The sequence below is a fragment of the Elephantulus edwardii genome, unplaced genomic scaffold (genome assembly GCF_000299155.1).
Source record: "Elephantulus edwardii isolate Elephantulus edwardi_28Jun2011 unplaced genomic scaffold, EleEdw1.0 scaffold00234, whole genome shotgun sequence".
NCBI classification, from domain to species: Eukaryota; Metazoa; Chordata; class Mammalia; order Macroscelidea; family Macroscelididae; genus Elephantulus; species Elephantulus edwardii.
The window spans coordinates 1,539,923-1,558,056 of record NW_006399984.1 but is presented as its reverse complement, the minus strand read 5'-3'; the positions used below and the strand labels follow the sequence as shown (position 1 = coordinate 1,558,056).

The 18,134-nt window shown below is 39.4% G+C and overlaps 1 protein-coding gene across 1 annotated transcript in view; it reads left to right on the top strand.

Moving 5' to 3' along the window:
• The window catches only part of OCA2 (oculocutaneous albinism II), a 569,803-nt gene that overhangs the window by 407,714 nt on the left and 143,955 nt on the right, over positions 1–18,134 (top strand). The window contains exon 16 of the mRNA XM_006898594.1: positions 1,330–1,457. Within this exon, the coding sequence (XP_006898656.1) occupies positions 1,330–1,457 (128 nt within the window). The remainder of the gene's footprint in view (positions 1–1,329; positions 1,458–18,134) is intronic.

Here is an 18,134-nt window from a genome sequence, read left to right as displayed (position 1 = left end):
CACCACAGCTCAAAAGCGTCACCTTCCCTTGGAGACAGCACAACTAAACTTAAGAGACACTGGTCAAAAGAAAAATGTCAGCAGTCGACGTTTTTGGAATCACAGAAGCCAAGAAAGCTTAAGATACAAGCTGTCATATCATGGGTTGGACAATGGAAGATATTTTCTGAAGGGACTTGACAGATGAGAAAGGTTATCCTGGTGGAGGGTGCAGCTGGGAAGTAAGTGGGTCAAGGCACTGGGCTAATGGTGGGGTCAACACTGTAACTAATGCTTACCTCCACAATAAGGGATTTATCTTTAACTGCTCCACAAATTGCTGTCTGTCAGATACTCCTCTAAATCTGAACATTCAGATTAAGACAGACTAGGAAGAAGGTTTGGCCACCCACTTCTGAAATAGCAGGCCTCTGAAAACACTATGCACAACAAAATGTCTGAAATTAGAGCCTCAAATTTTAAAATTTTAATATGTTGGTATATTTGTTTCTATTTTTAATTTATTTTTTCTACTTGGTTTTGTTGTTGTTAATTCTTCAGGAACTTTGTCTATGATTTCATTGTCTTTCCTTGAACTTTCATCTCTGTCTGGTGAAGGCTCATAACTACGATTCTTTTCCGTTACTCATCATAAAGTTCCAGTGATGTTTATCCCCCTGAAATATTTTTAGTTCTGCATTTTGACCATTTATTATTGTTGTTGCTATAGTGAATAAACTGCTACTTATAGTAATCCTATGAACAACAGATTAAGAATCTTGCTCTATCTTGTAATTTTCATGATAGTCAACATATTTGAACCCGCTATTACTATTATTATCTTATCCATCTTGTTAAAAATCATTCTATGGGAAAGCATAAAGTTTGACTCCTCTACCTGGCCAATGTCAGACTACATCAACACTAGTCCAGTATGTCATCAAATTTTCTAGATGAACAGAAAATATGCCTTCATCAGACTACCAAGTTTTTGAGTAGTTTGAATTCACTATTCAATCAGATCTATCGAAACAAAATAATATGAAGATATTAGTGCCACAATGTCTTGGGAGCAACAGAGAGCATCAAAGCATACACATACAAACATATAAACAAAATACAACAAGATGCCACAAATTAGTAACAAAAAGGAGAAGATTCTCAGCATGAAAACAATGTGAATAAAGGGATGTGTGAAACATGATATATATAAATAAAACACAATTAGCATTCAAATAAATACAGAACAAACAAAGACTATATGTCTAAATTAAGTCATGAAACAAAATTTTAGTTACTTGGTATATAAAGACTTAACTACGTGTGTATCTCTATTTACTTTTTTTCCAGGATGGATTGCTATTATGGGTGCTCTCTGGTTGCTAATTTTAGCTGATATCCATGATTTTGAGATAATTCTACATAGAGTGGAATGGGCAACACTTCTTTTCTTTGCAGCACTCTTCGTTCTGATGGAGGTAAGATTTTAATACAGTTTTTGTTATAAAAATATGTTATTTTTATCTAGTTTTGATAGTTCATATTGCCTTTAGTGAATGAATAAAGCTAAGTCTATGTTTTTACATACTAATTAAGTAGAAAATTGTGGCAACTACAATGTGACTATAATTAAATAATCAGTTGCCAAAATATTTACTATAAAATTATTTATTTGGCTGTTTTCTACCTCCTCTCTTGCCCCAAATGATCACTGTCACTACAAATTTGTTATATTTTTTTGTTATTTTTTCCTAAAAGTCATACTTTTACTCTAAGTTGGACTTGAGAAAAAATGACTTGCTGGCTCCCGTAGCCTAGTGTAAGAAGGTGTACTGTAGTCCCAAAGTTATGTGGTTTGAATCCACCAGCTGCTCTGCCAGTGAACGATGCACCCTTTCCTCTTGTGCTATTTACTCCTTCTGAAAACCCACTGGAGGGTTAGCAGTGGGGCAATTTTGACTTGACAGTGTACAACACAATAACAGAAAGAATACGGGGCAATATTACTTTCAGAAAATATTTCATTTTGTCTCATATTTGAGTAAACACTTCTGTGTTATTACAGATGACACTGCATTATGGATATGAATGAAAAGTATTTACTATTGCAGTTATGATTGTGGTTATAAATTCATTCACAATGAGTTTTAATCTTTTTTTAAATTTTATATTAGTTCATTCACAAAGTTCATATACATTGTGTTTCACACATTCAAATTATGTTTCATGCAATCATTCCCATGCATTATGTTATATAAAATAAGTCACCATTGGACCTTGCATGTCATTACTCAGTCTTTTAGGTCTTCACCAGATCCTTCCCATTTCCTTTACCCCCTTCTTCCACCCACCAAACTCTGCAACCCTGTGGTATTGCCCTTACCTGTTCTCACCACTACAATTCCATCCCTTCCCCCTAGGGTTCCATACATGTTTTATCAGTTATCCTTCTATTTTTACAATAATGATCTTATGCAGTATTTGTCTTATGAGACTGAGTTAGTTCACTCAGAATGATGCTCTCCAGTCTCTCCCAAGTTATGTAGTATTTTTTTCAAAATTGTTGCTCCTGAGAGCTGCATAGTATTCCATTGTGTGAATAAACCACAATTTCTCAATCCATTTGAATGTAGTTGGGCAATTCGGCTATTTCCATGTTCATGCAAAGGTGACTAATGCTGCTATGAACATTGCTGTACAGTTCTCTGTTTGTGTTTCAGATCTGATTTCCTTGGGACATATTCCTAGTTGTGGAAGAGCTAGGTCATACAGAAGTTCTATGTTTAATTTTTTGAGGAAATGCTAAACTGGTTACAATCCCACAAACAGTGGATGAGAGTTCTTATCTCTCCTTATCATCTCCAACATTTATTTCTTGCTGCAGTATTAAGCTTTGCTACTGAGATAAAAGAATATCTCATTGTGGTTTTAATTTGCATCTCTCTTATTGTAATTGACTTTGAACATTTCTTCATGTCTCTGTTGTCCATTTTCTTCCTCTTCCTCTGTGCAACATCTTTCCATGTCTTTTGCTCATTTTATAATTGGGTTATCAGTCTTTTTTCTTCTGGAGGCCCAGGAAAATTCTGTAAACTTTTGTTATGAGATTCTTGTATGAGATAGTATAGCCAAATGTTTGTTCTTAGACCATAGGTTTTCTTTCACCATGTTAAAAAAGCTTTTGATAAGCACAGAGATTTAATCTTTAGAAGGTCTCATTCATCAATTTTTTTATCTCCTGATACTTCACTTACAAACTGTATCTTAGGATTTTCTAGATAAACAGATCCAGTTATATAAAAGAAACTCTGGCAGCACAGCTATACTTACAGAATTTCTGCAGTTTGAACCTATCAGTTATTCCACAGGAAAAGGTGGGGCAATCTGCTTCTGTAAAGATTATAGCTGTGAGAATCTTATGGAGTGTTTGTACTCCTCTAAAGTGGGAGAAAATAAAAACCAAAAGGTCAGTTTATGTTGGGGTTTTTGGTCTGAGATGCCATCAACTCAGCTGTGTTCCATACAGAAATGTAGGCCCACGCCTGCTGGGTAAGGACAAGTGTCTTGGTAGTCTTAGTGTCAGTCTTAGTGTCTGGCTTCTTGAAGAAAGGCAGGTATGGAAGACTCCGGGAGTTCATGTCTTTCTTTTTGCCACAAATGGGTGTCAGCAGAGTGGACTTGCCAGGTGAATTGGGAGTCTCTGGCCCAGAATTCGCCAGCATTGGGGCCTGCCAGAATGGTAAAATACAGAAATGTTGGGCCATGGCTGCAGGGTAAGAGCGATGTCTTGGGAGTCTTAATGTCAGCTGGAGGTGGCCTCTTGATTCTTGAAGAGGGGCAGGTATGGAAGGCTCCGGGAGCTCATGGCTTTCTTTTTCTTCAATTTTTTTATCATTTTTTAATTAATTTTAATGAAATTTCAGACTTTGGTTTCCATTCATTCACTGTTGCTATTTTCTTGCTGCCCCCCTCCCCCACTCTTCTCTTTGAAAAATGAAAGAACAGTTCCCTCATTGTTTTACAATCCCTCCCCCCAGGTCCACTCCACTATGCATCATTTGTTCTGGACTCCTGTCATGACAATAATCCCTAATTACATATCCCTTTTAAACAGTTTTCTCCCTCATCTGTTTCAATGCAGTATATGTTATTTATCCCATCTTTCTCAGTCCCCCTGCAACCTCGAGGTCAGTCCTGTTTTACAACAGTGGCACTATGCAGCATTTGTCCCTTTGTGACCAAGATATTTCACATAGCCTAGTGTCCTTGAGGGTCACCCATTTTGAATAATATTGCATGAGTTCCTTGTTTTTCAATGCAGTGTTGTATTCCATTGTGTGAATATATTACAGCTTCTCTATCCATTTGTTTGCTGATGGGCACTTAGGATGTTTCCAGTATAAACATGGGTGAGCATATAACTGCTTGGGTGTCAGTTATGGTCTCTTTGGAGTATATTCCCAGTAACGGAATTGCTGGGTCAAATGATATTTCTATTTGAAACTTTTTGAGAGATCACCATAGAGCCTTCCATAGTGATTGCACTGTTTTACATTCTGACCAACAGTGAATAGGAGTTCCAGTTTCTCCACAACCTCACCAGCATTTGTTGCTTGCTGTTCTGTTAAATTTTGCCATTCTTACTCGGGTGAGGTTATATCTCATAGTTTTTTTTATTCGCATCTCTCTTAGAGCTAGGGATTTTGAACATTTCTTCATGTGCTTGTTTGCCATCTGAATATCTATCTCCTTTGGTGAAGTGTCTGTTCATGTCCTGTGCCCATTTTTCAATTGGATTGTTTATCTTATTGTGGTGCTCAAGTATTTTCTAAATCCTGGATATAAGATGCTTATCTAATATGTTGCATTACCAAATGCTTTTTACCAGCTGTGGCTTCCCTTTTTACCCTGTTGAAGAAGTTTTTGGATGTGAGTAGGGATTTGATACTTAGAAGGTCCCATTCATCTATTTTATCTTCTCCTGGTTGTAGATTTTTTTAGGATACTTGGAAGACTGTTTACATTGTGGATTAGGACTTCTAGAGTTCTTCTAAGATTTTCTTTAATGAAGTTTAAAGTCCTTGGTTTTAGTTCTAGGTCCATGATCCACCTAAAGTTGGTTTTTCTGTATGGAGTGGGGTGTGAATCTTGCTTGAGTCTTCTGCAGATAATTTTCCAATTTTGCCAACACAATTTGTTAAAATGGCTATCGTTTCCCCACTTAACTGATTTCATCTCCTTGTCAAAAATCAGTTGACCATAGGTAGATGTGCTGATTTCCGGTTTCTCAATTCTATTCCATTGATCTACGTGTCTGTCATTGTACCAGTACCATGCTGTCTTAATCACCATGGCAGTGTAGTAGGATTTGAAATCAGGTAGTGAGACGCCTCCTACCTTGTTTCTCTTTTTAAGGAATTTTTTCTTATTCGGGGCTTCTTTCCATTCCAAATGAAACTGGAGATTACCTTTTCCATCTCGTTGAAGAATGGATTGGTATTTGTTTTGAGATTGCATTGAATGTGTAAATTGGCTTTGGTAGTATTGCCATTTTCACAATATTGAGTCTTTCTATCCTTGAGCAAGGGATATTCTTCCACTTCTTCAGGTCTCTTTTTGTGTCTTGTAGTAATGTTTTATAATTTTCTCTGAATAGATCCTTTGTGCTTCTGGTTAGATTTACTCCCAAGTATTTAGTCTTGTGACTCGGTATTGTGAAGTGCATTGTTTTTCCTAGTTCTGGCTCTGTATTCTCTTTGTCACTGTAGAGAAATCCAGCTGATTTTTGTATGTTGATCTTGTATCCTGCTAATTTGCTGAATTGGGCCACTGTGTCCAATAGTTTTCTTGCTGACTCTTTAGGGTTTTCTATGTATACTGTCATGTCATCTGCATAGAGAGATAATTTTACCTTCTCTTTGCCAATTTGGATACCTTTTATTTTCTTCTCTTGTCTTACTGCTATTGCTAAGACTTCCAATACAATATTGACTAAGAGAGGTGATGGTGGGCATTCTTGCCTAGTTCCTGTTCTTAAAGGGAATGAATTTACCCTCTCTCCATTGAGAACAATGTTGGCTCTCTGGTTTGCATAAATGCTTTTTACTTTGTTGAAGAAATTCCCCTCTAATACTATTTTGTTGAGTGTTTTAATCAGGGAACAGTGTTGGATTTTTGTCAAAGACCTTTTCTGCATCTATTGATAGGATCATGTGGTTCTTGTTCTTTTCTTTGTTAATGTGATGAATTACATTAATTGTTTTCCTTATGTTGAACCATCCTTGCATACCTGTTATGAATCCCACTTGGTCATGGTGAATTATTTCTTTGATGTATCATTGAATTGTTATTGGCCTATAGTTTCAATTTTGGTGGTTTCCTTTCCTGGCTTTGGTATAAAGGATGTTTGCTTCATAGAACGATTTTGGGAGAATTCCATCTTTCTCTATTTCCTGAAATAGTTCATGTAGAATTGATGACAGTTCTTCTCTGAATGTTTGATAAATTCACTTGTAAAACCATCTGGTCTAGGGATTTTTTTTTTGTTGGAAGTTGTTGTATTACCTTTTCAATTTCTTCTTTTGTAATGGGTCTGTTCAGATATTCAGTTTTGGTTTGTGTCAGTTTAGGTAGGTTGTGCGTTTCTAAGTATTTGTCCCTTTACTCTAGGTTTTCGTATTTGTTTGAGTATAGTTTTTCATAATATTATAATGTTAGATTTTTTATTTTAGTTGGTTCTGTTGTGATGTTGCCTGATTCATCTCTTATTCACATTATTTATGTCTTCTTCTTTTCTTTTTTGAGTTTTGCTAATGGTTTATCAATTTTATTCACCTTTTCAAAGAACCAATTCCTAGTTTCCCTGATAGTTCCAATTTTTAAAAAATTTCATTTATTTCTGCTCTAATTTTTATAATTTCAACTTTTTTAGAGGGTATTGGGTTTTCTTGCTTTTTCCCCCCCAATTTGTTGTAGATGTTGTGTTAGAGAGTCAATGATCAGTTTTTCTGGCCTTTTGATGTGTTTGCTTATTGCTATAAATTGACCTCTGATTACTGCTTTGGCTGTCTCCCAGAAGTTTTGGTAAGTGGTATTTTCATTGTCATTTGTTTCAGGAAACTTTTTTGTTTCATTTTTTATTTCTTCTAGTACCCAGTCATGTTCAAGGAAGGTGTTGTTCAGCTTCTGAATGTATTTTTTTTTCGCCTCTATCTTCTTATTATCAATTTCTAATTTTGTGGTGTTGTGGTCTGAGAAAATGCTTTATATTGTTTCTATGTTTTTAATTTATTGGTGCTTGCCTTGTGACCTAAAATGTGATCTATTCTGGGGATCACTCCATGCACTTTGGAGATGAAGGTATACTGTACTTTTTGGGGGTACATTAGCCTATACATATCTATGAAGTCAAGTTGGTTTGTTGTGTGGATTAATTCTTCAGTATTTTTGTTGAGTTTCTCTCTGACAATTCTGTCTTTTCTTAAGAGGGGTGTATTGAAGTCTGAAAGTACTATGTTGTCTATTTCCTTTTTCAGTTTTGTTACTGTTTGTTTTATGTATTTTGCAGGTCTTTCATTTAGTGCAGAGATATTTATTATTGTAATGTCCTCTTGTTCTATTGACCCTTTAAGCATTATGTATTGACCTTTCTTGTCCTCTGTGATGGTTTTTACATTGACAATTATTTTATCGGAGATTAATATCACTAGTCCCTTTTTTTTTGTTTGGCATTTGCTTGGTATATTTTTCCCCACTCTTGTATTTTTAGTCTTTCTTTATCTTCATTTTTCAGGTGTGTCTCTTGTAGACAACATATTGATGGATTTTGGTTTTATTTTTTGTTTTTTTCCTCCAATCCGTTACTTTTTTTCTCTTTAGTGGTGCATTTAAAACATTCACATTCAGTGTGATTCTTGAGAGGCAAAGTTTTATTGCTATCATTGTGTTGAGTTCTTTTTGGTGTTGTTGCTAGTTACTTTGGTCCATGCTGCTTTCTGTGGAACCTCTGTAAGAAAGACATCTCTGAGTCTTTCCTGCAATGCTGGTCTTGTTTTACAAGTTCTCTTAGGTTCTGTTTTTCTGGGAATATCTTGATCTCTCCTTCATACTTGAAGGATAATTTTGCTGGTACAGTGTTCTTGGTTGAAAGTTGTGTTCTTTGAGTTTTGTATATGTCCTTCCATTCTCTTCTTGCTTGCATGGTTTCTTCTGAGAAATCAGCACTTAATCTTAACTGCCCTCCCTTATAGGTTACTCTTGTTTCTCCTTTGCTGCTCTCAGAATTTTCTCCTTATCTTTGGTTCTGGCAAACTTAACTATGATATGCCTTGGTGTTTTTCTTTTTTGGTCTAGCCTATATGGTGTTCGCTGAGCTTCTTGAATATATATTCTCTCATTCTTCTTTATGGCTGGGAAGTTTTTTTGTAGTAATTCTTCCACAACTTTTTCGGTGTCTTTATTTGCTTCTTCCTGTTCTGGGATTCCCATGATGTGCATGTTATTTCTCTTGATGGTATCCCACACTATTCTTCAGTTTTCTTCTTTTTCTTTCTTTTTTGAGTCTGCTTTTTGCTCTAGCAGATCAGTGGTGACAATTCTGTCTTCTATTTCACTGGTTCTGTGTTCCATCTCTTCAACTTTGCTCATGTGTCCCTCCATCATGTTGACAGCTTCTATAACATTGGACCTCATATTTTGGATCATAGTTTCTTGTTTTTCCAGGGTCACTAATCCCTTGTTTGTTTTCTCCCTTTGTTCTGTATTTTTTTTTAGCACCTCCTGGATTTTGCTTGTAGTATCCTGTAATTCTTCAAGTTTCTCTTCCATCCATTGAAAGTATTCAAGTATTGTTCTTTTAAATTCTGTGTCAGAAAGTTCCATCAGACTTTCTGGCTTCAGGAAATCCATTGATACTGTGTCACCCTTTGGGGTGACATCTTGCTTTGTGCTTGTGTAGTATGTGCAGTAGCTTGCTTTCTTTAAGACATTGATATGTTTTTGCTCTGAAGACAATGCTCTAGAGATCAGTTGGACAGCTGCCCCACTTGTGTTTTTCTCTTAACTTCAGACTCCAGGGAATTGTCAGTTCAGTCTGTGAGAGCAGCCTCTTGTAAGCTATACAGGTCAATGTGTTCCAGATTAAAGGCAGGTTGATTGACCAGATGTGTAGGCACAGATGTGGAGCCAAATGGGGTGGGACATGCACATGGGTGGGGCAATCACAAGGGCAGGTCAACCACTTGTGGGACCTCACTCAGGCCTCAGCTGTCAGGGTGTGCTCACAATCGGGGTCCCCATTCAAATTCCAGCTGTCTGTCTCCCACCCAGTGGTTTTCACTCAGTGGTCCCTGACCAATGGCACTTATGCAGGTGCCCTCACACAGCAGCCCCTGGCCAAGCAGGGTCCTGGGTCCAACTGGACCCAGGAAGTCAAAGTCATATTTCCACCAACCTACTTGCCTCTGGCTTGTGTGTAGTGTCCCCAAAAGTTCAGACACATTACCACAGGCCTGCTCATTCCTGGGCAGTCTACATAGCCCAAGCGAGCTCAGCCAAATTTCAAGCAGTGTGCTCACCCTTGGGCACTCTCCCAAGAAATTAGCGGTTCTGAAGAAAACCCAGTCAGGATCTTACCTGCCTTTCTCCTGCCAGATCAGTCCCACAACAGCTTGATTGGTGGTTTGAGGCTATGACTGGATCAGTGGTGTGGCTTTGTGTTCCTATAGCTCTGAAATGAACTACTCCAACAAAAGTTCTGATTTTAAATCCTACTGTCTATGGCTGTTAGTCCTTCTATGTGAAGGACTCTCTAGTCACCCTGGTGCACCACCAGGGGTACAGGGCTGTGGCACAGCCACCAGGGTGTGTCAGGGGTTTGGGGTCACAGGATGGTGGGGGAGGTGGGGGCATGATACTGTGGCAGGAGTAGGGGTGTGGGGGCAGCGGTGCGGGGCTTGGGCATAGCCGGGAGTTTGGGGCTCCTGATGTGTTTGCAGATGTCAAGATGCCAAGTCACTGGTCCTTAGCACATCAGACTCCCTGCATTGCTGGAGTGTTTTGCTTATGGCACTGGAGTGCACCTCCTGTCTTGCTGGAGTATGCTGCCCACATCATGGCTTTCTTTTTCACACAAGTGAGTTTCAGCAGAGTGGATTTGCCAGGTGAACTGGGCTTCTCTGGCCCAGAGTTTGACAGCATTGGGGTGTGCCGGAATGGTAAAAAACAGAAATGTTGGGCTGTGCCTGCAGGGTAAGGGTGAGTGTCTTGGGAGGCTTAGTGTCAGCTGGAGGTGGCCTCTTTCTTCTTGAAGAGAGGTAGATATGGAAGGCTCTGGGCACTCATGGCTTTTTTTTAACCACAAGTGGGTGTTAGCAGAGCAGACTTGCTAGATGAACTTGGTGTCTCTGTCCTATAGTTCACCAGCATTGGGCATGCCAGAATGGTAAAACACAAAAATGTCAGGCCATGCAGGCAGGGTAAGGGCGAGTGTCTTGGGAGTCTTAGTGTCAGCTGGAGGTGGCCTCTTGCTTCTTGAAGAGAGGCATGTATGAAAGGCTTTGGGTGCTCATCGCCTGTGGCTCTCGGTTCTGTTTTTCATTGTTTTTGAAACAAATATTTTTCTAGGTTGGATAGCCCTGGTGTGTTCACTTGCTGTACAGGGGTAACTTGTGGTTGCTGTGAAACTGAACATTGTGACACTGATGTGTCAAATGCTTTAATGGTTATCCTTGGTGGATGGTGTTTGGTGGAGCTGCTCTATTAAAACGTGCTTGGATGCAGGAGTGAAATCCACTTCCATAATAGCTTGCCTTTGAAAACCCTATGAACCTGGAGAAAGGATGAAAGTCACACAACTGTTGAGGACTTTTGCTCATGGGGTCACTATGATTCATGTACAACTCGGCCACACTTAACAACAACAACACAACATAAGAAAACCTTAATGGATCCTGCCCAATCTTTGTTATTTGCTATATGCAGTTAATTGTGTCAATTCATTTCCTTGAGAGTACTTTTTAACCATAATTGTTCTTCTCCAGGGACTAGACTTTCTGGAGGACATACCTGTATTTGTTATAGAAACTAAAAAATCACTGGCTCATGGTGATCATCCACTGGGTTTCTAAATTTGTAAATCATAACAGGAGGAAATTGCCTGTCTTTCTCTTGCTTAGATGCCTGAAGATTCTAACTGCTGGAGATGCTCAGCCTTTGGGTTAAAACAACTTGTTAGGAACCATTCCACCAGCGTTTTGTTGATTTTCTAGTACAGCTATAATAACGATATCACAAATGGATGTCTTTAACAAACATATTTATTCATTTACATGATAGGAATTTCAGAGTCCAAATTCAAGGTACCAGCTCTAGGGGAAGGACTGCTCTTTGTCAATTATGGAAGAAAGTCCTTGGTTTTTTCAATAAAATTTATTGCAAATTATTGTGAAAATAGTTGAATGCATCATATATGTTAAACATACTGTTCTTAGTAGCACTTTCAATATGATTTAGGAGAAAATAAGATTTTTAGTTTTGGTTAGATTTCAATGAAGGTGTTTTTAAAATAAGATTTAATAAGATAACAGGTTGAGAGACAAGTTATTTGGATCCTTTACTGCAAAAACACATGAAATCAATTAAAATAGATATGGGTATTGACTCTGGAATATCGATCTTCTAAAAAACAGATAAAGAAGTGAATTGAGTGCTAGCTGTTGTTTGTTGTTGGTTTTGTTAGGTGCCATCAAGTCGCTTGCAACTCATTTTGACCCTGTGTACACCTGAACTCTGCTCTATCCTGTGCCAATCTCACTGTCTCCAACTCACCTACCCCCATTACCCTAGTCACTGAATCAATCCACATCATAGAGGGTCTTCCCCTCCTGCACTGTCCCTCCACCCTCCCAAGTATGATGTCCTTCTCCAAGGACTGGTCCCTCCTTGCAATGTGTCCAAAATATGTCAAACAAAGCTTCAGAACCCTTCCCTCCAAGGAGCAGTCCGGTTTAACCCTCTCCAGTATGAACCTGTTCATTTTCTTAGCAGTCCATAGTATATTCAAAACTCTTCTCCAGCATTACAGGTCAAAGGCATCAATACTCCTTCTGTCCACCCTAGTCATTGTCCAGCTCTCTGATGCATAGCAAGAGATTGCAAAGACCATGGCCTGTATCAAGCACACCTTAAGTCTCCAGAGTGAAACCATTGCCCTTCAGTACTTTGGAGAGGTTCCTTACAGCAGGCTGTCCCATCGCAATATGTCTTTTAAATTCCTGGCTGCTGGTACCAAGACTGTTGACTGTGAAGCCAAGTAAACTAAAGCTGTGAACAATCTCATTCTCTTCACCATGCATCCCGATGCTGCTAATTGATCCAGGGGTGAGAATCTTTGTCTTCTTGATATTGAACCTTAATCCACATTGAAGGCTGCAGTCCTTGGCCCTTTGCAGCAAGCACTTCAGGTCCTCCTCAGTTTCAGCAAGCAGGGTTGTATCATCTACATAATGCAGATTGTTGATGAATATTCCTCCAGTTCTGATGCCACACTTCTCATACATCCCAGTCTCCTGAATAATCTGCTCTGCCTACAGGTTGAAAGTTTGGAGATAGGATACATCTCTGTCTTACACCCTTCCATATTTTGAACAATGTTGTGTTTCCTTGCTCTGTTCTGATGACTATCTCCTGGTCCAAGCATATGTTTCACATTAGCATGATCAAGTGTTCTGGGATTCCCATTCTGCACAGAGTCAGCCACAGTTTGTTATGATCCACCAAGTCAAATGCATTTGCATAATCAATGAAACACAGGTAGACATTTGTCTAATACTCCCTGTGTTCAGCTAAGATCCAACTAACATTAGCTACAATATCCTTAAGACCACGACCCCTTCTAAACCCAGCCTGGACTTCTGGAAGTTCTCTGTCAATGTACTGTTCCAGTCATTTTCAAATAATCTTCAGCAGAATCTTGCTTGCACCTGATATCAATGATATTGTTCGATATTCCACATTCGGCTGGATCACCTTTCTTTGGAATGGGAACAAATAAAGATCTCTTCCAGTTAGTTGGCCAAGTGGTTGACCTGCAGATTTCCTAGCACTACTTGATGAGCACCTCTAGGGCATTATCTGTTAGTTGAAATATATCAATTCATATACCATCTATTCCTGATGCCTTATTTTTGGCCAGTTCCTTTAAAGCAGCTCGAATGTCTTCCTTCATCACCATAGGCTCTTGCTTATTTGTTGTTTCATGAAATTCTTCTGTATCTGCCAACCCCTTTTGGTCCAGAAGATGGAAAGAGTATACAGGGTGCTAGCTAAAAGAAAAAAAAAACCATAGTGAAAACAGTGAACAGGGAGAATAATTGACTGGCCTGACACGTGAGGACATTTTGAATTTTTGCAGAGTTAAGGTTGGTACAATGAACAGATAGCCTGCTCTGCATATCCATGACTACATGAAAACTTATAAAGGTGGATGGTAACTGGGAATATGTGATCTTCCTCTTATTCCCCCTATGAAACTCCCACCCACCTGATGACATACCTTCATCCCTAGCTCATAACACCTGCTGTACCTGAGGTGAGCTCAGAAGATATTACTCTCAAGTTTGGAGACATGCATTCTACCTCCTCTAACCAGTAGAATGCACAATTATAAGACTGTTGTCTTGCCTCTACGCTCCTCTGACCAACAGAACCCTTTCTGGATTTTAAGTAGTTCAGCTACCCTCTAATACAATCTGGGCTGGAACATATTCACTCTGAGTGGAATAGGAACCTTGCCTCCAGCTGACTTCTGGGGCTGCAAAATATATTTCTGGGACTGAAAACCTGTCCCTAATCACTATGCAAAGATAGATATTCTTCTCATACTCCTTGTTTTCAGCCAAGATCCATCTAACATTAGCTACAATATCCCTAGTACCACAGCCCTGTCTAAACCCAGCCTGCACTTCTGGTAGTTCTCTGTTGATATGCTCTTAGAGTCCAATTTGGATAATCTTCAGCAAAATTTTGCTTGCATGTGATATCAGTGATACTGTTTGATAATTTCCACACTCTGTGGGATCACTTTTCTTTGGAATGGGAACAAATATAGATCTCTTCCAGTCAGTTAGCCAAGTGGTTGTTCTCCAGATTTCTGGGCATAACTTGGTGAGCACGTCCAGGCCAGCATCTGTTAGCTGAAATATGTCAATTGGTATACCATCAATTCCTGGGGCCTTATTCTTAGCCAGTTCTTCAAAGTAGTCCGAACTTCTTCCTTCATCACCATAGGCTCTGGCTCATATGTTATTTCATTAAATTCTTCTGTGTCCACCAATTCCTTTTGGTATAATGTCTGTATACCCTTTCTATCTTCTTTTAATACTTGCAGAATCACTTAATATTATGCCCTAAGCATCCTTAAGTATTGCAACTCAAAACCTGAATTTCCTCTTCAGTTCCTTGAGCTTAAGAAATGCTGAGCGAGTTCGGCCACTTTGATTTTCTGACTCCAGCTCTTTGCACATTTTATTATAATACTTTATTTTGTCTTGTGCATCTTTTTCAAATCTCCTGTTCAGCGCCTTAATGTCTTGAATCTTCCTTGCGCTTTGGCTTCTTGGCACTCCAGTGCAATATTCAGAGTCTCTTACGACATCCATTTTGGTCTTTTCTTCCTCCTCTGTCTTTGCAATGACCTTTTGCACTCTTCCTGGATGAAGAATGGGAATCCCAGAACACTTGATTGTCCTAATGCGAAACCTATACTTGGACCAGGAGGCAGTCGTCAGAACAGAGCAAGGAAACACTGCATGGTTCAAAATTGGGAAGGGTGTACATCAGGACTGTATCCTGTCTCCATACTTTTCAATCTTTATGCAGAACAGGTTATCCGGGAGGCTGGGCTCTATGAGGAAAAATGTGGCATCAGGATTGGAGGAAGAATCATCAACGGTCTGCCTTATGCAGATGACACAATTCTGCTTGCTGAAACTGAGAAGGACCTGAAGTATTTGCTGTGGAAGGTCAGGGACTACACTCTTCAGTATGGATTGAGGCTCAATATCAAGAAAATAAAGATTCTTACCACTGGGCTGATTGCCAGCATCATAATGGATTGTGAAGAGATTGAGATTGATCACAGTTTTGGTTTGCTTGGATCCACAGTCAACACTCTTGGCACCAGCAGCCAGGAAAGTAAAAGATGTATTGCGATTGGGAAGTCTGTGGGTAGAGACCTTTCTAAAATGCTAAAGTGCAAAGATATCTGTCTGTAGACTAAGGTTCACCTGATACATGCCATGGTCTTTGCAATCACTTGCTATGCATCAGAGAGCTGAATAATGACTAGGGATGATAGAAGGAGAATTGATGTCTTTGAGCTGTGGTGTTGTAGAAGAGTATTGAATATACAATGTACTGCTAGAAAATCAAACAGGTTTGTCCTGGAGAGGGTGAAGCTGGGCTGCTCCTTTGAGGCAAGGATTCTGAAACTTCGTCTGACATACTATGGACATTTTGCAAGGAGGGACCGGTCCCTTGGAGAGGGACATCATGCTTGGAAGTTTGGAGGGACAGCGCAGGAGAGGAAAACCCTCAAGGAGATGGATTGATTCAGTGACTGGGGTAATGGGGGTAGAAGATGTTGTGATAGGCACAGGATAGGGCAAAGTTTAGGACTGTTGTACATAGCGTCACTATGAGTCACAGGCGACTCAACAGCACATAAGAACAACAACAACAACAATCACTATGCAGAGCTTCAGAAACAACTTCCTAGACCAGACGTCCTGACCTTAACCTTCTAAGGTTAAGGAACACTGTCTAAATGCCTGTACTTATACTTCTCTCTTTTCCTACACCCGTACCCGTTCTTGTTGTTATGTTCTGCCAAGTCGCCTACAATTCATAGTGACCCTGTACACAGCCCTAAATCCTACTCTATACTGTGCCAATCTTATTGTTTCTGACACACATACTCCCATTACCCCTGTCACTGAATCAATCCATCTCATCGAGGGTCTTCCTCTCTTGCTCTGTCCTTCTACCCTTCCAAGCACGACGTTCTTTTCCAAGGACTGATCTCGTCTTGCAACACGTTCAAAATATGTCAGACAAGGCTTCAGAATCCTTGTCTCCAAGGAGCAGCCTGGTCTCATCCTCTCTAGGGTGAACCTGTTTGTTCTCCCAACAGTCCATGGTATATTCAATACTCTTCTCCAGCACCACAGCTCAAAAGCATCCATTCTTCTTCTATCATCCTTAGTCTTTGTTTAGCTTTCTGATGCATAGCAAGTAACTGCAAAGAGTATGGCCTGGATCAGGCACTCCTTAGTCTCCAAACTGATATCATCGTTCTTTAGTACTTTGGAGAGGTCACTGACTGCAGACTTTCCCAATGCAATTCATCTTTTAATTTCCTAGCTGCTGGTACCAAGAGTGTTGATTGTGGAGCCAAACAAATTAAAATTGCTAGCAATCTCAGTTTCTCCATGATGCTTGCTATCAATTGACCCAGTGGTGAGAATTTTTATTTTCTTGATGTTAAGCTTCAAACCATATTGCAGACTACAGTCCTGAGAGATAGTAGTAATTTTTTTCTTAATTTCAATGAACATCTACAGAGATTTTGGGCTTCCATTCATTCATTATTGCACTTTTCTCCCCACCTACCCCACCCCCAACCCCAGTTTGCTCCTCTCCTTGAAAAGCCAAAGGAAAATCTCCTTCGTTGGTACACAATCGCCCCACACACCCCCATCCCCACCCCCACCCCGAGTATACTCCACTCTGCAACCCTTATTCTGGACTCTTATGATTATCATAATGCCCTAAAATATTTTACTTTTAAACTATTCTCTCCCTTATCAGCTTCAATGCAGTAAACGTAATTTATCCAGTTTTTCTCAGTCTTACCCCCACCCTGATGTCAGCCTCATTCTACAACAAGGTAACCACAAAGAAAATTAATAAATCTACTAATTGAAATAGGGAGCTCTGGTTGCCTAGTGGCAAGAAGCTGAGCTGCAATCCTTAAGGCACAGGGTTTGAAGTCAGCGGCTGCTTCATGGGAGAAGGATTGCCAATCTCCTCACGTGCAATTAACTGCCTCTGAAAACCCATTGGAGGGTTAGCTATGGGTCAGTTCAAATTCAATGGTACACAACAACAATTAAAATAAGAAAGAAGAAAATGTAAGGATTTGTTGTTGATAGATAACTTTGAATCTGACTCATAACAACCACTGATACAACAAGAAAAAAAGATACCTGGCCTGAATGCTCCTCACAGTCACTGCTGAGCTGAATCCTTTGTTGTAATCACTTTGTCAATCTATCTCTTTGGCTGCCTTCCTCTTTATTGCTGACCTTCTATTTTATATGATGCTTGACCTTCTTCAGATACTATTTTCTTCTGATGTTGTACACAAAGCATGTGAGATAGTCTTACCTCTAAGAAAGTCTGACTGTACTTCTTCAAAGATAGATTTGTTTGTTCTTATAGAAGTTCATGATATATTCAGTACTGTTCATCAACACTACAATTATTTGATCTTTTTTTAAAATATCCAACCTTCACATGGTTCAAAATTGGGAAGGGTGTATGACAGGAATGTGTCCTGTCTCCATACCTTTCAACCTGTATGCAGAACAGATTATCCCAGAGGCTGGGCTGTATGAGAAGTGTGGCATCAGAATTGGAGGAAGATTCATCAACAATCCACATTATACAGATGATACAACCCTGCTTGCTGAAACTGAGGAGGACCTGACGTGCTTGCTGCACAGGGTCAGGGACTGCAGCCTTCCATTTGGATTGAGGCTCAATATCAAGAAGACAAAGATTCTCACCCCTGGGTCAATTGGCAACATCAGGATGCATGGTGAAGAGAATGAAATTGTGAACAGCTTTAGTTTGCTTGGCTCCACAGTCAATATATGAAGCAATTAAGTGTACTATGACTTGGGTGGCTTACCAAAGTCCTCAAATTGATATTCTTTTATTTTTTTTATCACTTTGAAAGTCTTTTGTACCTGGTTTTCCCAATGCTATATGTCATTTGATTCCTTCTGTAGCTGTTGATTGTGGATTCAAGTAAAGCAAAGCCCTTAACAACTTGCATCTTTTCTTTCTTTTTTTAAATTTTTTTAATTTTTTCT